We start from the raw sequence: 18,997 nt of genomic DNA on the forward strand, positions 1-18,997 counted from the left end.
CAGTGGCCAACTGTGGACGTGTACAACATTTATTTGCACGGTTAAAAAAACAACCGAAAAGGACTTTACAAATAGAAATATTCATCAAAGTGTAAGAAGGTGAAGGTGCTGCACTTCTTTGTCAGCCTTTGAAAGTCACCAATGATTGCATGTTATTACAACAACAACAAAAGTGGTGAAAAGAGTCACTTTTCTTCATATTTAACTCACCGAGATAGGATTAGAAAAGTGGACATTGGCACAACCACATGAGGTTAGATTGTCCTTTGAGGAAGTTACTAAGAGCCGCCTGCAGCTGGACTACATCTGCCAGCACCTACAGCAGGATGGAGACAACACAAGCATCATCTTGCAGTAGTACAGACATGAAGGTGACCTCACACTTACAGCAGGCTGCATTCACACTTGGTGCAGTTCAGCTTAAATTGTTGGTTTTCTGACATGGACTTGTTTCTTCAGCATTGTCCACACGTTTAAGTCCATTCTAAAACCTTCATTCTAGCCTGATTTACCCATTCTTTTACCACTTTTGACGTGTGTTTGGGGTCATTGTCCTGTTGTAACACCCAACTGCACTAAAGACCCAACCTCCGGGCTGATGACTTTAGGTTGTCCTGAAGAATTTGGAGGTAATCCTCTTTTTTCATTGTCCCATTGGCAGCAAAACAGGCCCAGAGCATAATACTACCGCCACCACACTTGACGGTAGGCTTGGTGTTCCTGGGATTAAAGGCCTCACCTTTGCTCCTCCAAACATATTGCTGGGTATTGCTCAGTTTTTGTTTCGTCTGACCACAGAACTTTCCTCCTGAAGGTCTCATCTTTGTCCATGTGATGTCAGATGAAACAAAAATTGAGCTTCACTTCATGAATGTTTTTTGTGACAAACAAGTATGTGCTATCGCAAAAAAAATAAGAGTTGTAGAAATGATTGGAATCTCAAGACAGCCATGACATTATGTTCTTTACAAGTAAACTTTTGACCATGACTGTAAATATTTGGTTGCAGTTGGATTAGCCTTGACTCTGATATTTTTGTAATTGGAGAGCAGTTGAGAATATTTTTCATAAAGTTAAGACTAAATTGGACAGATTCTGTGACCTAACTCAAATATTCCAAACCAAAATGCTTTCAGCGATGAGTTAAAGCCACAGCTATTTTTTTTTAATATTCTGCTATATTTACCCCCTTAGATTTAATCAAAAACTTCTAAAACATACATTTATAGCCCTTTTGCGACTTATGTGATGTATTTTAAAAATTCCAAACCAAAGTTGCAGTATAAATATAAAATATATATATCGCCCAAAGCTTCTAAAATATGCTTTTGAAAAGTTTCGTGACATTGCTCAAACAAATGCCATGGGGTTGTTTGACGTAGGGCAGGGGTGTCAAACTCATTTTAGATCGGGGGCCACATGGAGGAAAATCTATTCCCACGCGGGCTGGACTGTTAAAATCATGGCATGATAACTTAAAATTAAGACAACTTCAAAAATAGAACAAGCATATTCTGAAAATGTACACATGACAAATAATCCTCTTGGCAAAAAACTTCAAGTTAGTGAAAAACTCTTGAGGAAAAAATTGGTGCCGTTTCCAAAACACCATGAACTTCGACTATGTCTCAGTGTTTATACAAAGCCATTCAACTTTAAGCACTTCCTGTTCGGTGTGATCACGTTGGCAGTTCATTAAAGACGTGTTTGGAAAAGCAACCGAGTGTTTCCTCACACCGCCACGTTGGTGACATCCGCAACTGCCACAACACATTCATTTACCATCACTCAAATATTACTATTATAATATAATCAAAACAATGATCAAAATGACACCATGGTAGCCGAATTAAAGGTAACATAACTACAAACTTAAAACAAATTGAACATGGTAGATTCCATCATAAAATAAAGTAGAACAAACAACAAATGTAGAAACGCTCACTGGCCTAGTGGTTAGAGTGTCCGCCCTGAGATCGGTAGGTCGTGAGTTCAAACCCCGGCCGAGTCATACCAAAGACTATAAAAATGGGACCCATTGCCTCCCTGCTTGGCACTCAGCATCAAGGGTTGGAATTGGGGGTTAAATCACCAAAATGATTCCTGGGCGTGGCCACCGCTGCTGCTCACTGCTCCCCTCACCTCCCAGGGGGTGAACAAGGGGATGGGTCAAATGCAGAGGACACATTTCACCACACCTAGTGTGTGTGTGTGTGACAATCATTGGTACTTTAACACATTTTTACAATGGAGCTCAGGGTGCACATCGTGCCGTCAACAAACTGCAAGCGCTGCCCAGAACTCTTACTACAAAGATGATGGTCATGTTGACTTTGCATTTTACTGTTTCGTTATTTGTATCTGTTGAGTGGGTAATTTACAATAAAAAAGAAGTTATTGTGTGTTGCTACAGCATTAGTCTGTTGCCAGCCACAATTGATGCTGATTGGAGTAGCGGTCAGCTGACACGTCATCTTTAAACAGTTTCATGTGTGACGTGGGTTACACTTGAATTGCTATTGCGACATCCAGTGGACACATTTAGAACAGCAGTTTCTTTCATTAAAAAAATTGCAGCTCATGTTACACTTCAACCTAATTTGCGGGCCGTGGGCCGGATTGAACCTGTTCGTGGGCCTGATACGACCCCCGGGCTGTACGTTCGACACCCCTGTTCTAAACCATAATGCCCTCTTCTGGGTTTCATACTCGGGTTATTTTTAAAACCTGCTTTAACTTGCCATATTAGATTTCACCAAAATCTTCTAAAATACACTTTTTAATCTCATATTGTCACTTCTGCATACTTTTTGTTGTCATTTCAACACTGGTCCGAGTAGCGTTCACATTCACAGAACTGCAGCAGATTTCCTTTGCAAGCGGACCAAGACCCATCTCTCAAGCGGTCTGGGTCCGCTTATTTGGTGCAGATGATCACATTGGCACTTGACCAAACACAGCAAACGCACCAGAGTTCCTTTGAACCGAACCAAACACGGCAAGTGTGAACGCACCCCAAGACCCCTTCAGGCCTGATCCTGGTTGTCATTGAACAAGGTATTTATTTACAGTAAACTCAAACGTTCTCAAATGTTTCTTTTATTTTTCTCACAGTCACAAAATCTTATAGCAGAGTTAAAAATCGGCTAAATTTCAGTCTTAAAAACTAAACGCTGAATTTCCCTCCAGCTTGTAAAATCCCTCCAGTTGTGATGAAAAAAACCCCCAAAAAAACATCCAAACATTCTGAGCCAAGAGTCAAAAAGTTATGTACAAAAAAAACACTTTCTTTTGTTTGTTGAAATCAATCTCACAACATGAAGGAATATTATGCCCACACTGAAAAGGAAAAGAACAATCCATTCGTAATAGTCATATTTTGGGGGATTTTCGAGAGAGACAAAATCCAAATCTTGCAAAAATATTGTAATATTTTTTTAGGGGTACATTTTTGTCAACTGGCAATCTTATAATAAACATTTATTTCTTCAGGAATTAAGTCAAACTTTTTTGAGTAAGACTTATGAGAATAAGGTTGCCCTTTTGTTTAAATTATTATTTTTTTCCGATAGTCATATTTTCTTCAAGATAAAGTCATCAAATATTTTTTGGAGGTATTTTTTGTCCCGAGAAATAGTGTCATTTTTCCTGGACTAAAATGACAAAACTGTAGTATTTGAGCTGCACCCACTACATTTTAGAAGAAATAAATATTTTACATAAATTAGTCACACCAGACTATAAATGGCATATATATATATATATATATATATACACTGGTACAAAATAGTTTGTAAATGTATATTCACATACCTTAATTGTTTCCAAACGATGCCTGTCGCATGGCAGTAAAACGGCTGATCAAACAAAACAGAAGTAATCGTCATAGACCGACTAGATGCGGAACCGAGCTCTCCAATGGGTTAAACCTCATTTTAGATCAGGGCCCACATTGAGGAAATTCTACTCCCAAGTGGGCCGGACTGGCAAAATCACGGTACGATAACTTAAAAATAAAGACAACTTCAGATTGTTTTCTTTGTTTAAAAATAGAACAAGCACATTCTGAAAATGTAGAAATCATAATGTTGTTTTTTTTTACACTTACATGTTGCGGTTAATAATGTATTTGTCGTTATTTATATTTTCTGCATAAATTATGTAATAATGTTCATCAGTCAACTCATTGGTGTTAAATTTCAATCTATCAAGATAAAAACAATTATATCAAAATCAAATTACAGGATGTTATTTATGTAGTTTGATCATTTTCCTCGACCGATGTACTAACATCACGTGGTTTATTTTGTACATATGTAGCATCATCTACAACGATACAAATAATTGTTATTGCGGCCTCCAGTTGACACATTTAGAACAGCTGTTTCTTTCATCCAAAAATTTCAAGTTAATTTTTATACCAAGCAAACTCATCCCGCGGGCCGGATAAAATCTGTTCGCGGGCCTGATCCGGCCCTCGTGCCGTACGTTGGACACCCCTAGGCTAAACAGATTCGATAACGCCACAGTGATGTTTTGGATAATTTACAAAACTGAAACAATACAAAAAGAATGCCATTTTAAGTTAATATAACTGACGCTAACGACGCTTGCTTAAATAACATTACGATAAGCATGTACAAATATGCATGAAAACACTCCTACAGCCATCACAAATGGGACGGTTTAGTAAGTATGAATTGTTTTAGTTATATTGTAAAACTTACGAAGGCTGCTGGGAGTGATGAATGAGGAATCCTTTCGAGCAGAAACGCTTACGGAAGAATACAGGAAGTACACTGTCGACCCCCGGCACCTTTAGCGAGCAAACTCGTCCAAAAGATGGCGCCATAGCACAAACAATAACACACCTTTTCAGTCTTTCTCGGCGTGATATGAAAACTATTTGTTGAATACGAAAAATTGTGGCCGTTAGCAAAGAAAAATCCATAAATTGGCCGCGCTGTTTTATAAGCCACAGAGTTCAAAGCGTAGGAAAACACGGTCTATACAAAAAACGTTGCGTTTTTCTTCAAGGAAAAATGCCACTAATCAATTATATATTACTTTTTTCACGTTAAAATCACAAAAATATTCTTTTATCAGCCAACGACGGTAAAAAAAAAAAATTCAGTGTGACCATAATATTCCTTTGTAACTCAAAGATACTCTTTATGTCCCCAGTGGAATTAGGCCAAAAACTTGGATGGGCATTTTATAGCTTAATCAATCAAGCAATTGTTACTAATTAATAGCATGAATTAATTAACAATGGATGTAGCCAAACTTCTTTAGACAGCATGCTATTTGAGGTTTAATCAACAGCCTCAATTAATTAAGTCAATTGGGTCAAATGAATTATACCCATCCTAAGCCAAAACAACCTAAATCCACCTTTAGGTTCATCATTTTGTTTGTGTTATGATTGTTCCAAGTATCCATAGAGCTGCTCAAAGACACGTCCCCTCCCTTTAAACTTGTCAATATATTATTGCAATACAAACAACCAGAGCACAGAATTGTATCAGTACTTTCTGAAAAAAACAGTACAAAAACCAGCCGTGAGGTCAATATTTTCACGAGCACAAACTGTTTTGTTTTTTTCATATAGTGGCTATTTTTGGAATTGGAATAAATAAATAATGTTGAATTGAAATACAGTAATATACACTATATTGCCAAAAGTATTTGGCCACCTGCCTTGACTCACATATGAACTTGAAGTGCCATCCCATTCCTAACCCGTAGGGTTCAATATGATGTCGGTCCACCTTTTGCAGCTATTACAGCTTCAACTCTTCCGGGAAGGCTGTCCACAAGGTTGCGGAGTGTGTTTATAGGAATTTCCACCATTCTTCCAAAAGTGGTGCGGTCACACACTGATGTTGGTCGAGAAGGCCTGGCTCTCAGTCTCCGTTCTAATTCATCCCAAAGGCGTTCTATCGGCTTCAGGCCAGGACTCTGTGCAGGCCAGTCAAGTTCATCCACACCAGACTCTGTCATCCATGTCTTTATGGACCTTGCTTCGTGCACTGGCGCACAGTCACGTTGGAAGAGGATCCCACAAGGTTGGGAGCATGGAATTGTCCAAAATGTTTTTGGTACCCTGGAGCAGTGTTTTTCAACCACTGTGCCGCGGCACACTAGTGTGCCGTGAGATACAGTCTGGTGTGCCGTGGGAGATGATCTCATTTCACCTATTTGGGTTAAAAATATTTTTTGCAAAGCAGTAATTATAATCTGCAAATGATGTGTTGTTGTTGAGTGTCGGTGCTGTCTAGAGCTCGGCAGAGTAACCATGTAATACTCTTTCATATCAGTAGGTGGCAGCCGGTAGCTAATTGCTTTGTAGATGTCGGAAACAGCGGGAGGCAGTGTGCAGGTAAAAAGGTGTCTAATGCTTAAACCAAAAATAAACAAAAGGTGAGTGCCCCTAAGAAAAGGCATTGAAGCTTAGGGAAGGCTATGCAGAACGAAACTAAAACTGAACTGGCTACAAAGTAAACAAAAACAGAATGCTGGACGACAGCAAAGACTTACTGTGGAGCAAAGACGGCGTCCACAAAGTACATCCGAACATGACATGACAATCAACAATGTCCCCACAGAGAAGGATAAAAACATACTGAAATATTCTTGACTGCTAAAACAAAGTAGATGCGGGAAATATCGCTCAAAGGAAGACATGAAACTGCTAGAAGGAAAATACCAAAAAAAGAGAAAAAGCCACCAAAATAGGAGTGCAAGACAAGAACTAAAACACTACACACAGGAAAACAGCAAAAAACTCCAAATAAGTCAGGGTGTGATGTGACAGGTGGTGACAGTACACCTACTTTGAGACAAGAGCTATTTTGATGCATGCTTGGTTATGCTTTGAATTCATATCCAACACTTGCGACAACGACTTTTTACTGTCAGCTGAGTTTCGTTTTTGAATGATTTCTCCTGGTGGTGTGCCTCGGCAATTTTTCAACGCAAAAAATGTGCCTTGGCTCAAAAAAGGTTGAAAAACACTGCCCTGGAGCATTCACAGTTCCTTTCACCGGAACTAAGGGGCCAAGCCCAACTCCTGAGAAACAACCCCACGCCATAATTCCTCCTCCACCAAATTTCACACTCAGAAACGTAGCATTCTCCTGGCAACCTCCAAACCCAGAATATTTAGGAGCGAGGAGATTTCACGACTGGATTTGTTGCACAGGTGGCATCCTATGACAGTTCCACGCTGGAAATCACTGAGCTCCTGAGAGCGGCCCGTTCTCTCACAAATGCCTAAGTGCTTGATTGTATACACCTGTGGCCGGGCCAAGTGATTAGGACACCTGATTCTCATCATTTGGATGTGTGGCCTAATGCTTTTGGCAATATAGTGTATATTAAGTTTTGTGCAGCCACCTTTTGGACCACTTTTTGAGGACACATCACATGTAATATACTGTCATTGATACTTGCACTACTACTATTTCCGAACACTTCCTTCATGTGTTACTCGAAACCAAACCACCGCCACTGGCTCAGGAACATTTCATTACTGTTAAAAACTCCCCCCGTTGGGAGAGCGGCGTGAAAAAAGAAATCAATCAAATCTCCTCAGGGGAAGAGACGGAGCAAATCCGAGGGTATTGCTGCTCCACATTCCAGCGAGATGATGGCGGCTCTAGGACAAATATTGGGAGGATAAATAAAGCAGCCGCTCCGTAACAAAGGAGTAAAACCCTGGCCGCCAACTGCGACTGCAACGTACTTTGGCGCTAAAACACGCAGTCGGTAAAAAGTTACATTCCGTTACGAGTGGTGGGAGAGATGGGTGCTGCAGTCCAGCCACAGTTTGTACGAAATGGTTCACTACTTACCTAACGATCTGCCTACCTTCCTTCCTACCACCCACCAAGCTTAACCCTACTTACCTACAGTACATTACCCATAACACCCATGATTATTTACCATCTATATCCGACTTCAGCGCAGAATACCTACAACGTTAGCCACATTTCACACCAGATATCCGACAATAATCGGCCACAATGTTCGTATGAATAACGCAGCAGTAATTTCACAAAATCGCAGAATTTCACTAACGTATTCGCAAAATTTGATTGGCCAAGAAACAAACATCGATCACGACCTCAAGACAAATAGCAAGAACGTTTATTGTGTCCGTTTGCAGAACTGACCGCAGACAAGGAAAGGTTCCTACTCGTTGCAATTCCGTTCAGAAATAACTTAAGCTATGTTCACACTGCCGGTCAAATCCGATTTTTCCATGTCAATGTAAACAGTACAATTCCGATCGTTTCAAACCCGACCAAGGCCTCTTTCGTATATGTATCTGAGACTGCAGTCCGAACTTTTAGGTCGCGTTCATCCAAAAGGTGACAAACGTCACAATTCTTGGCGAAAACAAACAGGCCCGAAAAAAATATGTTATGGAAGCTACTAATCAATTAAATATTACTTTTTTCTTTTCGAAAAACATTCTCTTATCAGCCAACGACTATTTTTATTTTTTCAGTGTGACGATAATATTCCTTTGTAACTCAAAGATACTATTTGTATGTCCCAAGTGGAATATCCATCCATTTTCTACCGCTTATTCCCTTCGGGGTCGGAATATAAAATATATTGTCTCTTCACCCACATGCTCCGAGGTACAGACGTAGCATTAAGTGTCCCACAAACTACCATAGCAAGAATTCTGTAAACTTGCGTAAACACAGTGCTCCATGTGTGACGTTATGCTTTGGTTTCAGTTCACATACGCATTACGTTCGCATTATCCATGCATTAAGGTCGCATGGTTTTTGTTATCTACATAAAAAGATCGGATTTAACAAAAAATCCAAATGGGGCAGTGTTAACATAGCCTTATACCGGCTAATCGTAATATCTCACATAAAAGTAGACAAATTCTACCTCAAGACTTTGCTTTTTGTTGATAGGTAAGTGGACAGAACAGTTTTATTTTGCAGAACTACATAAAAAGATCGGATTCAACAAAAAAAATCCAAATCGGGTCAGTGTGAACAGAGCCTTAGTTGCCAGCTGAACGTAATATCTCACGTAAATGTACACAAACTCTACCCTAAGACATTGCTTTTTGTTGATAAGTAAGCGGACAAAACAGTTTTATTTAGCAGAACAATATAAAAAGATAGGATTTAACAAAAAATCCAAATTGGTCAGTGTGAACGGAGCCTTAGTTACCGGCTAACTATAATATCTCACGTAAATGTCCAAAAATTGTCCTTCAAGACGTTGATTTTTGTTGATAGGTAAGTAGACAAAACAGTTTAATTTAGCAGAACGATATAAAAAGATCGGATTTAACAAAAAATCAAAATCGGTCAGTGTGAACGCTTACCAGCTAACCATAATATCTCACGTAAGTGTACAAAAATTGTCCTTCAAGACGTTGCTTTTTGTTGATAGGTAAGTGGACAAAACAGTTTTATTTAGCAGAACGATATAAAAAGATCGGATTTAACAACAAATCCAAATTGGTCAGTGTGAACGGAGCCTTAGTTACCGGCTAACCGTAATATCTCACGTAAATGTACACAAATTCTACCTCAAGACTTTAATTTTTGTTGATAGGTGAGTGGAATGAACAGAACAGTTTCATTTTGCAGAACTACATAAAAAGATCGGATTTAACAAAAAATCCTGACGGGGCAGCGTGAACGTAGCCTTAGTTACCAGCTAAACATATCTCATGTAAATGTACACAAATTCTACACCGAGATGTTGCTTTTTGTTGATAGGTAAGTGGACAGAACTGTTTTATTTCACAGAATAACTACATAAAAAGATCGTATTTAACAAAAAATCCAAACGGGGCAGCATGAACGTAGCCTTAGTTACCAGCTGTACGTAATATCTCATGTAAATGTACACAAATTTTACCCCAAGATGTTGCTTTTTGTAGATAGGTAAGTCGACAGAACAGTTTTACCTCTCAGAACAAGTACATAAAAAGATCTGATTTAACAAAAAATCCTGACAGGGCAGCTAGACGTAGCCTTAGTTACCAGCTAAACATATCTCACGTAAATGTACACAAATTCTACCCCAAGATGTTGCTTTTTGTTGATAGCTAAGTGGACAGAACTGTTTTATTTCGCAGAATAACTACATAAAAAGATCGGATTTAACAACAAATCCTGACGGGGCAGCGTGAACGTAGCCTTAGTTACCAGCTGAACGTAATATCTCATATAAATCTACACAAATTTTACCCCAAAATGTTGTTTTTTGTTGATAGGTAAGTCGACAAAACAGTTTTACCTATCAGAACAACTACATAAAAAGATCGGATTCAACAAAAAATCCTGACGGGCCAGCGTGAACGTAGTCTTAGTTACCAGCTGAACATAATGTCTCACGTAAATGTACACAAATCCTACCCTAAGATGTTGCTTTTTGTTGATAGCTAAGTGGACAGAACTGTTTTATTTCGCAGAATAACGACATAAAAAGATCGGATTCAACAAAAAATCCTGACGGGCCAGCGTGAACGTAGTCTTAGTTACCAGCTGAACATAATATCTCACGTAAATGTACACAAATTCTACCCTAAGATGTTGCTTTTTGTTGATAGCTAAGTGGACAGAACTGTTTTATTTCGCAGAATAACGACATAAAAAGATCGGATTTAACAAAAAATCCAAACAGGCCAGCATGAACGTATTCTCTTACCAGCTGAATGTAATATGTCACATAAATGTACACAAATTCTACCCCAAAATGTTGCTTTTTGTAAGTCGACAAAAGATTTTTACCTATCAGAACAACTACATAAAAAGATCTGATTTAACAAAAAATCCTGACGGGCCAGCGTGAACGTAGTCTTAGTTACCAGCTGAACATAATATCTCACGTAAATGTACACAAATTCTACCCTAAGATGTTGCTTTTTGTTGATAGCTAAGTGGACAGAACTGTTTTATTTCGCAGAATAACGACATAAAAAGATCGGATTCAACAAAAAATCCTGACGGGCCAGCGTGAACGTAGTCTTAGTTACCAGCTGAACATAATATCTCACGTAAATGTACACAAATTCTACCCTAAGATGTTGCTTTTTGTTGATAGCTAAGTGGACAGAACTGTTTTATTTCGCAGAATAACGACATAAAAAGATCGGATTTAACAAAAAATCCAAACAGGCCAGCATGAACGTATTCTGTTACCAGCTGAATGTAATATGTCACATAAATGTACACAAATTCTACCCCAAAATGTTGCTTTTTGTTGGTAGGTAAGTCGACAAAAGATTTTTACCTATCAGAACAACTACATAAAAAGATCGGATTCAACAAAAAATCCTGACGGGCCAGCGTGAACATAGTCTTAGTTACCAGCTAAACATAATATCTCACGTAAATGTACACAAATTCTACCCCAAGAAGTTGCTTTTTGTTGATAGCTAAGTGGACAGAACAGTATTATTTAAAGACACATACTGCAGTAGTTGAATAACAGCAATGAGTTTTTCACGATAAGGCCGGAAGATCGAGAACTTGCCAACACTAGCCTAAACTAAGCAACTCCACCCCACCTGTGGGCTCCAGATGTCGACTTTGGTCCCTCGTTTGACAGCATGAGAACTTGCACAGTCCAAACACGGCGTGACAAGCGCCCTAATTAGGCCAATGTAGCGCTAAGCTAAGAAGTATCAGCAGGGGGGGGGGGTTGAAACGGCTCTCACTTTCCACGCACGCCATGCGAATAATAAAGAGCTGGTGCAACGCAATGGGAGGCGCGGAACAGTTTAAGACCCTGTCGGCATCGTCCGAGTAGAAAAACGGTAAGACCGCTGCCGTAAGAGAGTGGAAAAAGCACAGAATTTACACTGTGGAAAATTCCGTAAAAAAAATCTTGTCAGCTCAACAGCTAACATGGCTCAGCTACAGCAGAGAGATATGTCTTTGTCAAAGCCATCTTAATGAAAACAAGCCCCGCATGTTGATCCTCTCCCACCTTGAAGGGGCTCAGGGGTTTTTGTCAGTCTCATCCGCCTCCACAGGCTTTATTGCACCGCGCCCTCAGTGCCTCCCCCCGCCCTAAGAACAGGCCATAGTTACGTAAAGTGGGCTCAAGACAGTCGGCTCTGGTGCAACTTCAGATGTCACAGTCCACGGTGCGGAACCCCGGCAGGGTGACCCGCCCCTTCCTGCGGAGGTCCCCCGCGGTGCCGGTGTTGACGCGCCGCACCAGGCTCTTCTCGTACAGGAGCGGGTGGTAGGCCCCCAGCGTGCACGCCACGTCGTAGTAGAGCTCGTGGTAATGGCACAGGTCCGTCTGCCTCATGGAGGGGATGTACTCGTACACGTGGACCTGCTCGCACAGCGCCATCATCAGGAGGATGCCTGCAAAGGGGCAGAGAGGAAATAAGGGGTCGAAACGTGTGCACTCCATAACGTCGATAATCGAGTGAAGAGTTCTATTACAGAACAAAACAAGAAAAAAAAAATACAAAAATTAGGGGTATTTTATTTGAACTAAGCAAAATTATCTGCCAATAGAACAAGAAAATTTGGCTTGTCAAGACTTTCCAAAACAAGTAAAATTAAAGCTGCAAGCAGCGTTGGACGGGTCCGCCTTTTGGCAGGTGCTACTCCTAGGTGTCCCAATACTTTTGTCCAGTGGTAGTCCTGAGTGAGACCTACATAGAGGTTTTTGTTTCGTGTCTCTACGACATTCGTACTGGGAGTTAGAGGAAGTTGTGTCTGAGTTCACATTGTCATTATAGGGTATTGTGTGTAGAATTTTGAGGACAAAGAAGGAATAATTGCATTTTCGTTGTCATTTTTGGCACCGGAGCAACTTTAGTGCTGCGGGTCTTTGAAGGCTCGTAAAATCAAAACCGTACTACTAATTAGAAAGCTTTCGTCAACTTTTAATCAGAAGGGTTCAATCTCTCTCCTGTAGCAGTTTGAAGCCGAAACGACAAACGCGCTCGGAGCAGATAACGTGTGATGTTTGGTGACCGGTTGCAACAAAAATGTTGTTTTGAAGGAGGAATAGCAAACTTCCTGCTGATTTTTGCTGAAGGATGTCAATCTATGAAATGTAGGTCTAGACGAGACCTACGTAGAGGTATTTGTTTCATGTCTCTAAGACAAGCAGTTTTGTCTGAGTTTTCCTCTGAGGAGCAGTTTTTTCTGTTTTTTGCAAAAATTATGTAGAGCACAATTTTGAGTTTTGGGGTTCGGTTTTTTTTTCAGATCGCAATATTTAACTGTCCCAATGTGTGTAAGAAGTTTGGTGAGTTTTGAAGTATTTTAAGGGGGTCAAATTAGAGGTCAAAGGCGTAAAAAGGAGTATTTTTAGTACATTTTTGTCTAAAATGGGAAATTGCCAACTTCCTGTTGGTTTTTGCCCGAGGATGTGAAATTATGAATTGTAGGTCTAAGTGAGACCTACATACAGGTTTTTGTTTCATGTCTCTACGACCTTCCTAGTGGGAGTTACAGGCAGTTTAGTGTTGTTTTTCCTAGGGGGCGCTAGAGCGCAATTTTGATTTTTGGGGTTTGGTTTTTGAATAACTTGATCTGTACCACTTTTTGTATGTGTGTGTAAAATTTGGTGAGTTTTGAAGCATGTTAAGGGGGGCAAAGTAGTGCGCAACGGTGCGGAATAATAAAGAAAGAATAATAATAAAACCTTACAAATACAATAGGTTCCTTTGTAACCAGTACAAAGGACTCCCTAAGGGAGGGTACAGGGCGGACCCTAATTAGCTAACCTCAATGAACCCAAAAATGCCTTAAAATAAGAATAGTCTCACTAACAACTGTACTACTATATGAGTACGTATTTTCTATTGTTTAATTGAAAATAAAACAGCAAAGTCCATTTGGCTGACATCTGTTTTAATTAGAGATGTCCGATAATATCGGCCTGCCGATATCATCAGCCGATAAATGCTTTAAAATTCAATATCGGAAATTATCGGTATCTGTGTTTTTATTATCGGTATCGTTTTTTTGTTTTTTGCTGTTGTTTTTTTTGTTTTTTTAAATCAACATAAAAAACACAAGATACACTTACAATTAGTACACCAACCCAAAAAACCTCCCTCCCACATTCACACAAAAGGGTTGTTTATTTCTGTTATTAATATTCTGGTTCCTACATTATATATCAATATATATCAATACAGTCTGCAAGGGATACAGTCCGTAAGCACACATGATTGTGCGTGCTGCTGCTCCACTAATAGTACTAACCTTTAACAGTTAATTTGACTAATTTTCATCAATTACTAGTTTCTATGTAACTGTTTTTATATTGTTTTACTTTCTTTTTTATTCAAGAAAATGTTTTTAATTTATTCATCTTATTTTATTTTATACCTTTTTTTAAAAAGGACCTTATCTTCACCATACCTCATTGTCCAAATTAGGCATAATAATGTGTTAATTCCACGACTGTATATATTGGTATCGGTTGATATCGGTATCGGTTGATATCGATAATTAAGATTTGGACAATATCGGAATATCGGATATCGGCAAAAAGCCATTATCGGACATCCCTAGTTTTAATTATGAGACACAATTGTGTCAAAGTCATGATTTTTTTTTCATGCTTGAAATAAGAAATTATTACTCTAAAAAAGTAGTTTTGTACTTGTGAGTGTTGATGACACAGCTTTGCAACAGTTGATATTCTAGTTTCAAGCATGTTTTACTCAATATAGCTCATCAAATCTCAGCAACAAGCTGTAATATCTTACTGAGATCATTTAGGACCAAAACACTTAAAACAAGTAAAACACTCTAACATAAAATCTGCTTAGTGAGAAGAATTATCTTATCAGACAGAAAATTAGCAAATATCATCCTTATTTGAGATATTTAATCTTACTTAGATTTCAGTTTTTGCAGTGACTTTTCCCAAAAAATTTTTTTATTGCAATATTACAAATGATATTCTAGTTACATTCAAAAACTTTACTTTTTCTTCTACTATTTCTTATCAAAATAGCACATTAAAACCTGCTCAGTGGCCTTGTGGTTAGAATGTCCGCCCTGAGACTGGAAGGTCGTGAGTTCAAACCTCGGCCGAGTCATACCAAAGACTATAAAAATGGGACCCATTGCCTCCCTGCTTGGCACTCAGCATCAAGGTTTGGAATTGGGGGTTAAATCACCAAAATGATTCCCGGAATTGGGGGTTAAATCACCAAAATGATTCCCGGAATTGGGGGTTAAATCACCAAAATGATTCCCGAGCGCAGCCACCGCTGCTGCTCACTGCTCCCCTTACCTCCCAGGGGGTGAACATGGGAATGGGTCAAATGCAGAGGATAATTTCACCACACCTAGTGTGTGTGTGTGACTATCGTTGGGACTTTAACTTTAAAAAAAACTTTTTTTCTCATAACTTTGAAACTCATAACTTTACGATATCATTCTCATAACCGTATTCATGTTTTTTTTTGTTTGAAAACATGGTGACCTAGTAAAAATTTATAAAAATTTTGTCATTACGTCAAGACTAAATTGTCAGATTAAAATTACTTTACAATTTTTTTTTTTTTTTACAAAAAAACTATCAAAGACACCCTTCGGTTTAGACTGAGCTTTCAACCGGAAGTACAATTGCCGTTCTGTCTTCTAGCCGTCTATAGCATTTCTACTCGTATGGATTCTTCATTTATCAGTCCAAGCAACGAGAGTATAACTAATACAATTCTTACTTACTAAATGTCTGTAGGAGTGTTTTCATGCATATTTGTATGTGCTATCGTAATGTAATGAAGCTAGCGTCGTTAGTATTAGCTAATATGCCAACACGTTTACGAGTGTTACTGTGAGTAGTATTAACTTACAATGACATTCTTTTCGTATTGTTTCAGTTTTGTAAATTCACTAAGACGTCAAAGTGGACTTATTGAGTCTGTTTAGCTGATTGGAGAGCTAGCTTCCGCAGTCAGTGGGTCCATGACGATGACTCTGGTTTTGTTTGATCAGCCGTTTTACTGCCCTTGTTACAGACACTGTTTGGAAACAAATAAAGTATATAAATAAACATTTACAAAATCTTTTTGTGTAAATAACTAATTTCACAATGTATATATCTGCGGCTTGTACTCCGGTGTGGTTAATGTCCATCCATCCATCCATTTTCTACCGCTTGTCCCTTACATGTGGAAAAATATTTTTGTGGGTGCGGTGCAGCCTATAGTCCAGAAAATACGGTAATTATGTTAAATTCTTGTTTATAATATTACAATTTAACTATAGTATATATTTTTTATTCTTATAAGCTATTAGGCCATTATTTAGCTGTTCTACAGAATAGATACCGTTAAGTTTGGACTTTAAGTCTCTACTTTTTTCCTACGCTTTGAATTACGCGGCCTATAAAACGGCGCGGCTAATTCATGGGTTTTTCTTCGCTGACTGCCATAAAGCAATTTTTTTTTTTTTTACAAAAAACAAAAAAACTAGCAAAGACACCTTTCGGTTTAGACTGAGCTTTCAACCGGAATTACAATTCCCGTTCTGTCTTCTAGTCGTCTAAAGCATTTCTACTCGTATGGATTCTTCATTTATCACTCCAAGCAACGAGATTATAACTAATGCAATTCTTACTTACTATAAACGTCCCATGTGTGATATCTTTAGCAGTGTTTTCATTAGGAATGTCCGATAATGGCTTTTTGCCGATATCCGATATTCCGATATTGTCCAACTCTTAATTACCGATACCGATATCAACCGATACTGATATCAACTGATACCGATGTATACAGTCGTGGAATTAACACATTATTATGCCTAATTTGGACAACCAGGTATGGTAAAGATAAGGTCTTTTTTTAAAAATTCATAAGATAAAATAAGATAAATAAAATAAAAACATTTTCTTGAATAAAAAAGAAAGTAAAACAATATAAAAACAGTTACATAGAAACTAGTAATGAATGAAAATGAGTAAAATTAACTGTTAAAGGTTAGTACTATTAGTGGACCAGCAGCACGCACAATCATGTGTGCTTACGGACTGTATCCCTTGCAGACTGTATTGATATATAATGTAGGAACCAGAATATTAATAACAGAAAGTAACAACCCTTTTGTGTGAATGAGTGTGAATGGGGGAGGGAGGTTTTTTGGGTTGGTGTACTAATTGTAAGTGTATCTTGTGTTTTTTATGTTGATTTAATATTAAAAATTTAAAAAAATTTTAAAAAACCATACCGATAATGAAAAAACGATACCGATAATTTCCGATATTACATTTTAAAGCATTTATAGGCCGATATTATCGGACATCTCTAGTTTTCATGCATATTTGTACGTGCTATAGCGGGGGTCGGCAACCCGTGGCTCTAGAGCCGCATGCGGCTCTTTAGCGCCGCCCTAGTGGCTCTCTGGAGATTTTTCAAAAATGTATGAAGAATGGAAAAAGATGAGGGGGAAAAAAAATCAATTTTTTTGTTTTAGTATGGTTTCTGTAGGAGGACAAACATGACACAAACCTCCCTAAGTGTTATAACGCACACTGTTTATATTAAATATGCTTCACTGATTCAAGTATTTGGCGAGCGCCGTTTTGTCCTACTTATTTTGGCGGTCCTTGAACTCACCGTATAGTCTGTTTACATGCATAACTTTCTCCGACTTTCTAGGACGTGTTTTATGCCACTTCTTTTTCTGTCTCATTTTGTCCACCACACTTTTAACCTTGTACATGAGTGCACAAAGGTGAGTTTTGTTGATGTTATTGACTTGTGTGGAGTGCTAATCAGACATATTTGGTCACTGCATGACTGCAAGCTAATCGATGCTAACATGCTATTTAGGCTAGCTATATGTACATATTGCATCATTATGCCTCATTTGTAGCTATATTTGAGCTAATTTAGTTTCCTTTAAGTCCTCTTAATTAAATGTATATCTCATGACACACTGTCTGTATGTAATATGGCTTTTAATTTTTTGCGGCTCCAGACAGATTTGTTTTTGTTTTTTTGGTCCAATATGGCTCTTTCAACATTTTGGGTTGCCGACCCCTGTGCTATAGCAATGTAATGAAGCTAGCGTCGTTAGTAATAGCTAATATGCTAACACGTTCACGACTGTTATTGTAAGTAGTATTCACTCTTTTGATATTCTTTCAGTTTCGTAAATTCACTAAGTCGTCACCGTGGACTTATTGAGTCTGTTTAGCTGACTGGAGAGCTAGCTCCCCCAGCCAGTGGGTCCATGACGACGACTTCTGTTTTGTTTGATCAGCCGTTTTACCGCCCTTGTTAAGACACTGTTTGGAAACAATTAACGTCATTTACAAAATCTTTATTTGGAAATAACTCATTTCCCAACATATACTGTATATCTGCAGCCTATACTCTGGTGTGGTTAATATTTGGAAAAATATTTTTGTTTTTTTAAATTTAGTGGGTGTGGCTTATATATGTATAGTCCACAAAATACGTTATTTGGTTTCTCTATAATTCTAGGATCACAAACATAAATGCATACATAAAGGACAGTCGATGCTTTTGCTACAAGAGTGCGTTGATTATGGCCGTTTTGAGAGCAATGCCAGCCGTTACATCGGAACAGTAGGAAGGAAAATTCATAACGTGCTGGTAAGCCGCTGACCAGGCCATATTGTATGCCCCCACCCTGACTGTGCATCGTTTCATTGATCCCAGTAAATTCTTCCATCTGCCCAAATGCTCTCTCATGTGAAAAATGGTTTTGGTCGCCGAATACATATGTGTCCTGCTGGCGGATAGACACTCCGGTATCTGAAAATGGGATTAGGGACCATGTAATGACCTTTCCTGGAATCGTGCGGCGTGTGCGGCTTTGTCGATGGCTGGCTGCAGTTGGAAACATTTTCAGATACAAATGTGATTAGCGGATGTATGTAGAGGTGGAGGAAGAAAGCGTGCGTGTTCAGAGCAGAGCGTGCTGAGCGACAGATAGAAAGAAAATACATTAACCATGAGGCCCATGCAGGCTCAACATAC

The 18,997-nt window shown here is 38.8% G+C and overlaps 2 protein-coding genes across 5 annotated transcripts in view; one reads left to right on the plus strand and one right to left on the minus strand.

Annotated features, from left to right (window-relative positions):
* The window catches only part of tmtops2b (teleost multiple tissue opsin 2b), a 130,726-nt gene that overhangs the window by 100,743 nt on the left and 10,986 nt on the right, over window positions 1-18,997 (plus strand). The gene's annotated exons all lie outside the window — the stretch shown is intronic.
* Window positions 17-18,997, minus strand: part of st6gal2a (ST6 beta-galactosamide alpha-2,6-sialyltranferase 2a) — a 281,873-nt gene continuing 262,892 nt past the window's right edge. For all 4 annotated transcript variants that reach the window (XM_062068890.1, XM_062068892.1, XM_062068891.1 and 1 more), the window contains one exon: window positions 17-12,371. In XM_062068890.1, the coding sequence (XP_061924874.1) occupies window positions 12,124-12,371 (248 nt within the window). In that variant the 3' untranslated portion in view covers window positions 17-12,123. The remainder of the gene's footprint in view (window positions 12,372-18,997) is intronic.

The sequence above is a fragment of the Entelurus aequoreus genome, linkage group LG14 (assembly GCF_033978785.1).
Source record: "Entelurus aequoreus isolate RoL-2023_Sb linkage group LG14, RoL_Eaeq_v1.1, whole genome shotgun sequence".
In the NCBI taxonomy this organism is placed as follows: Eukaryota; Metazoa; Chordata; class Actinopteri; order Syngnathiformes; family Syngnathidae; genus Entelurus; species Entelurus aequoreus.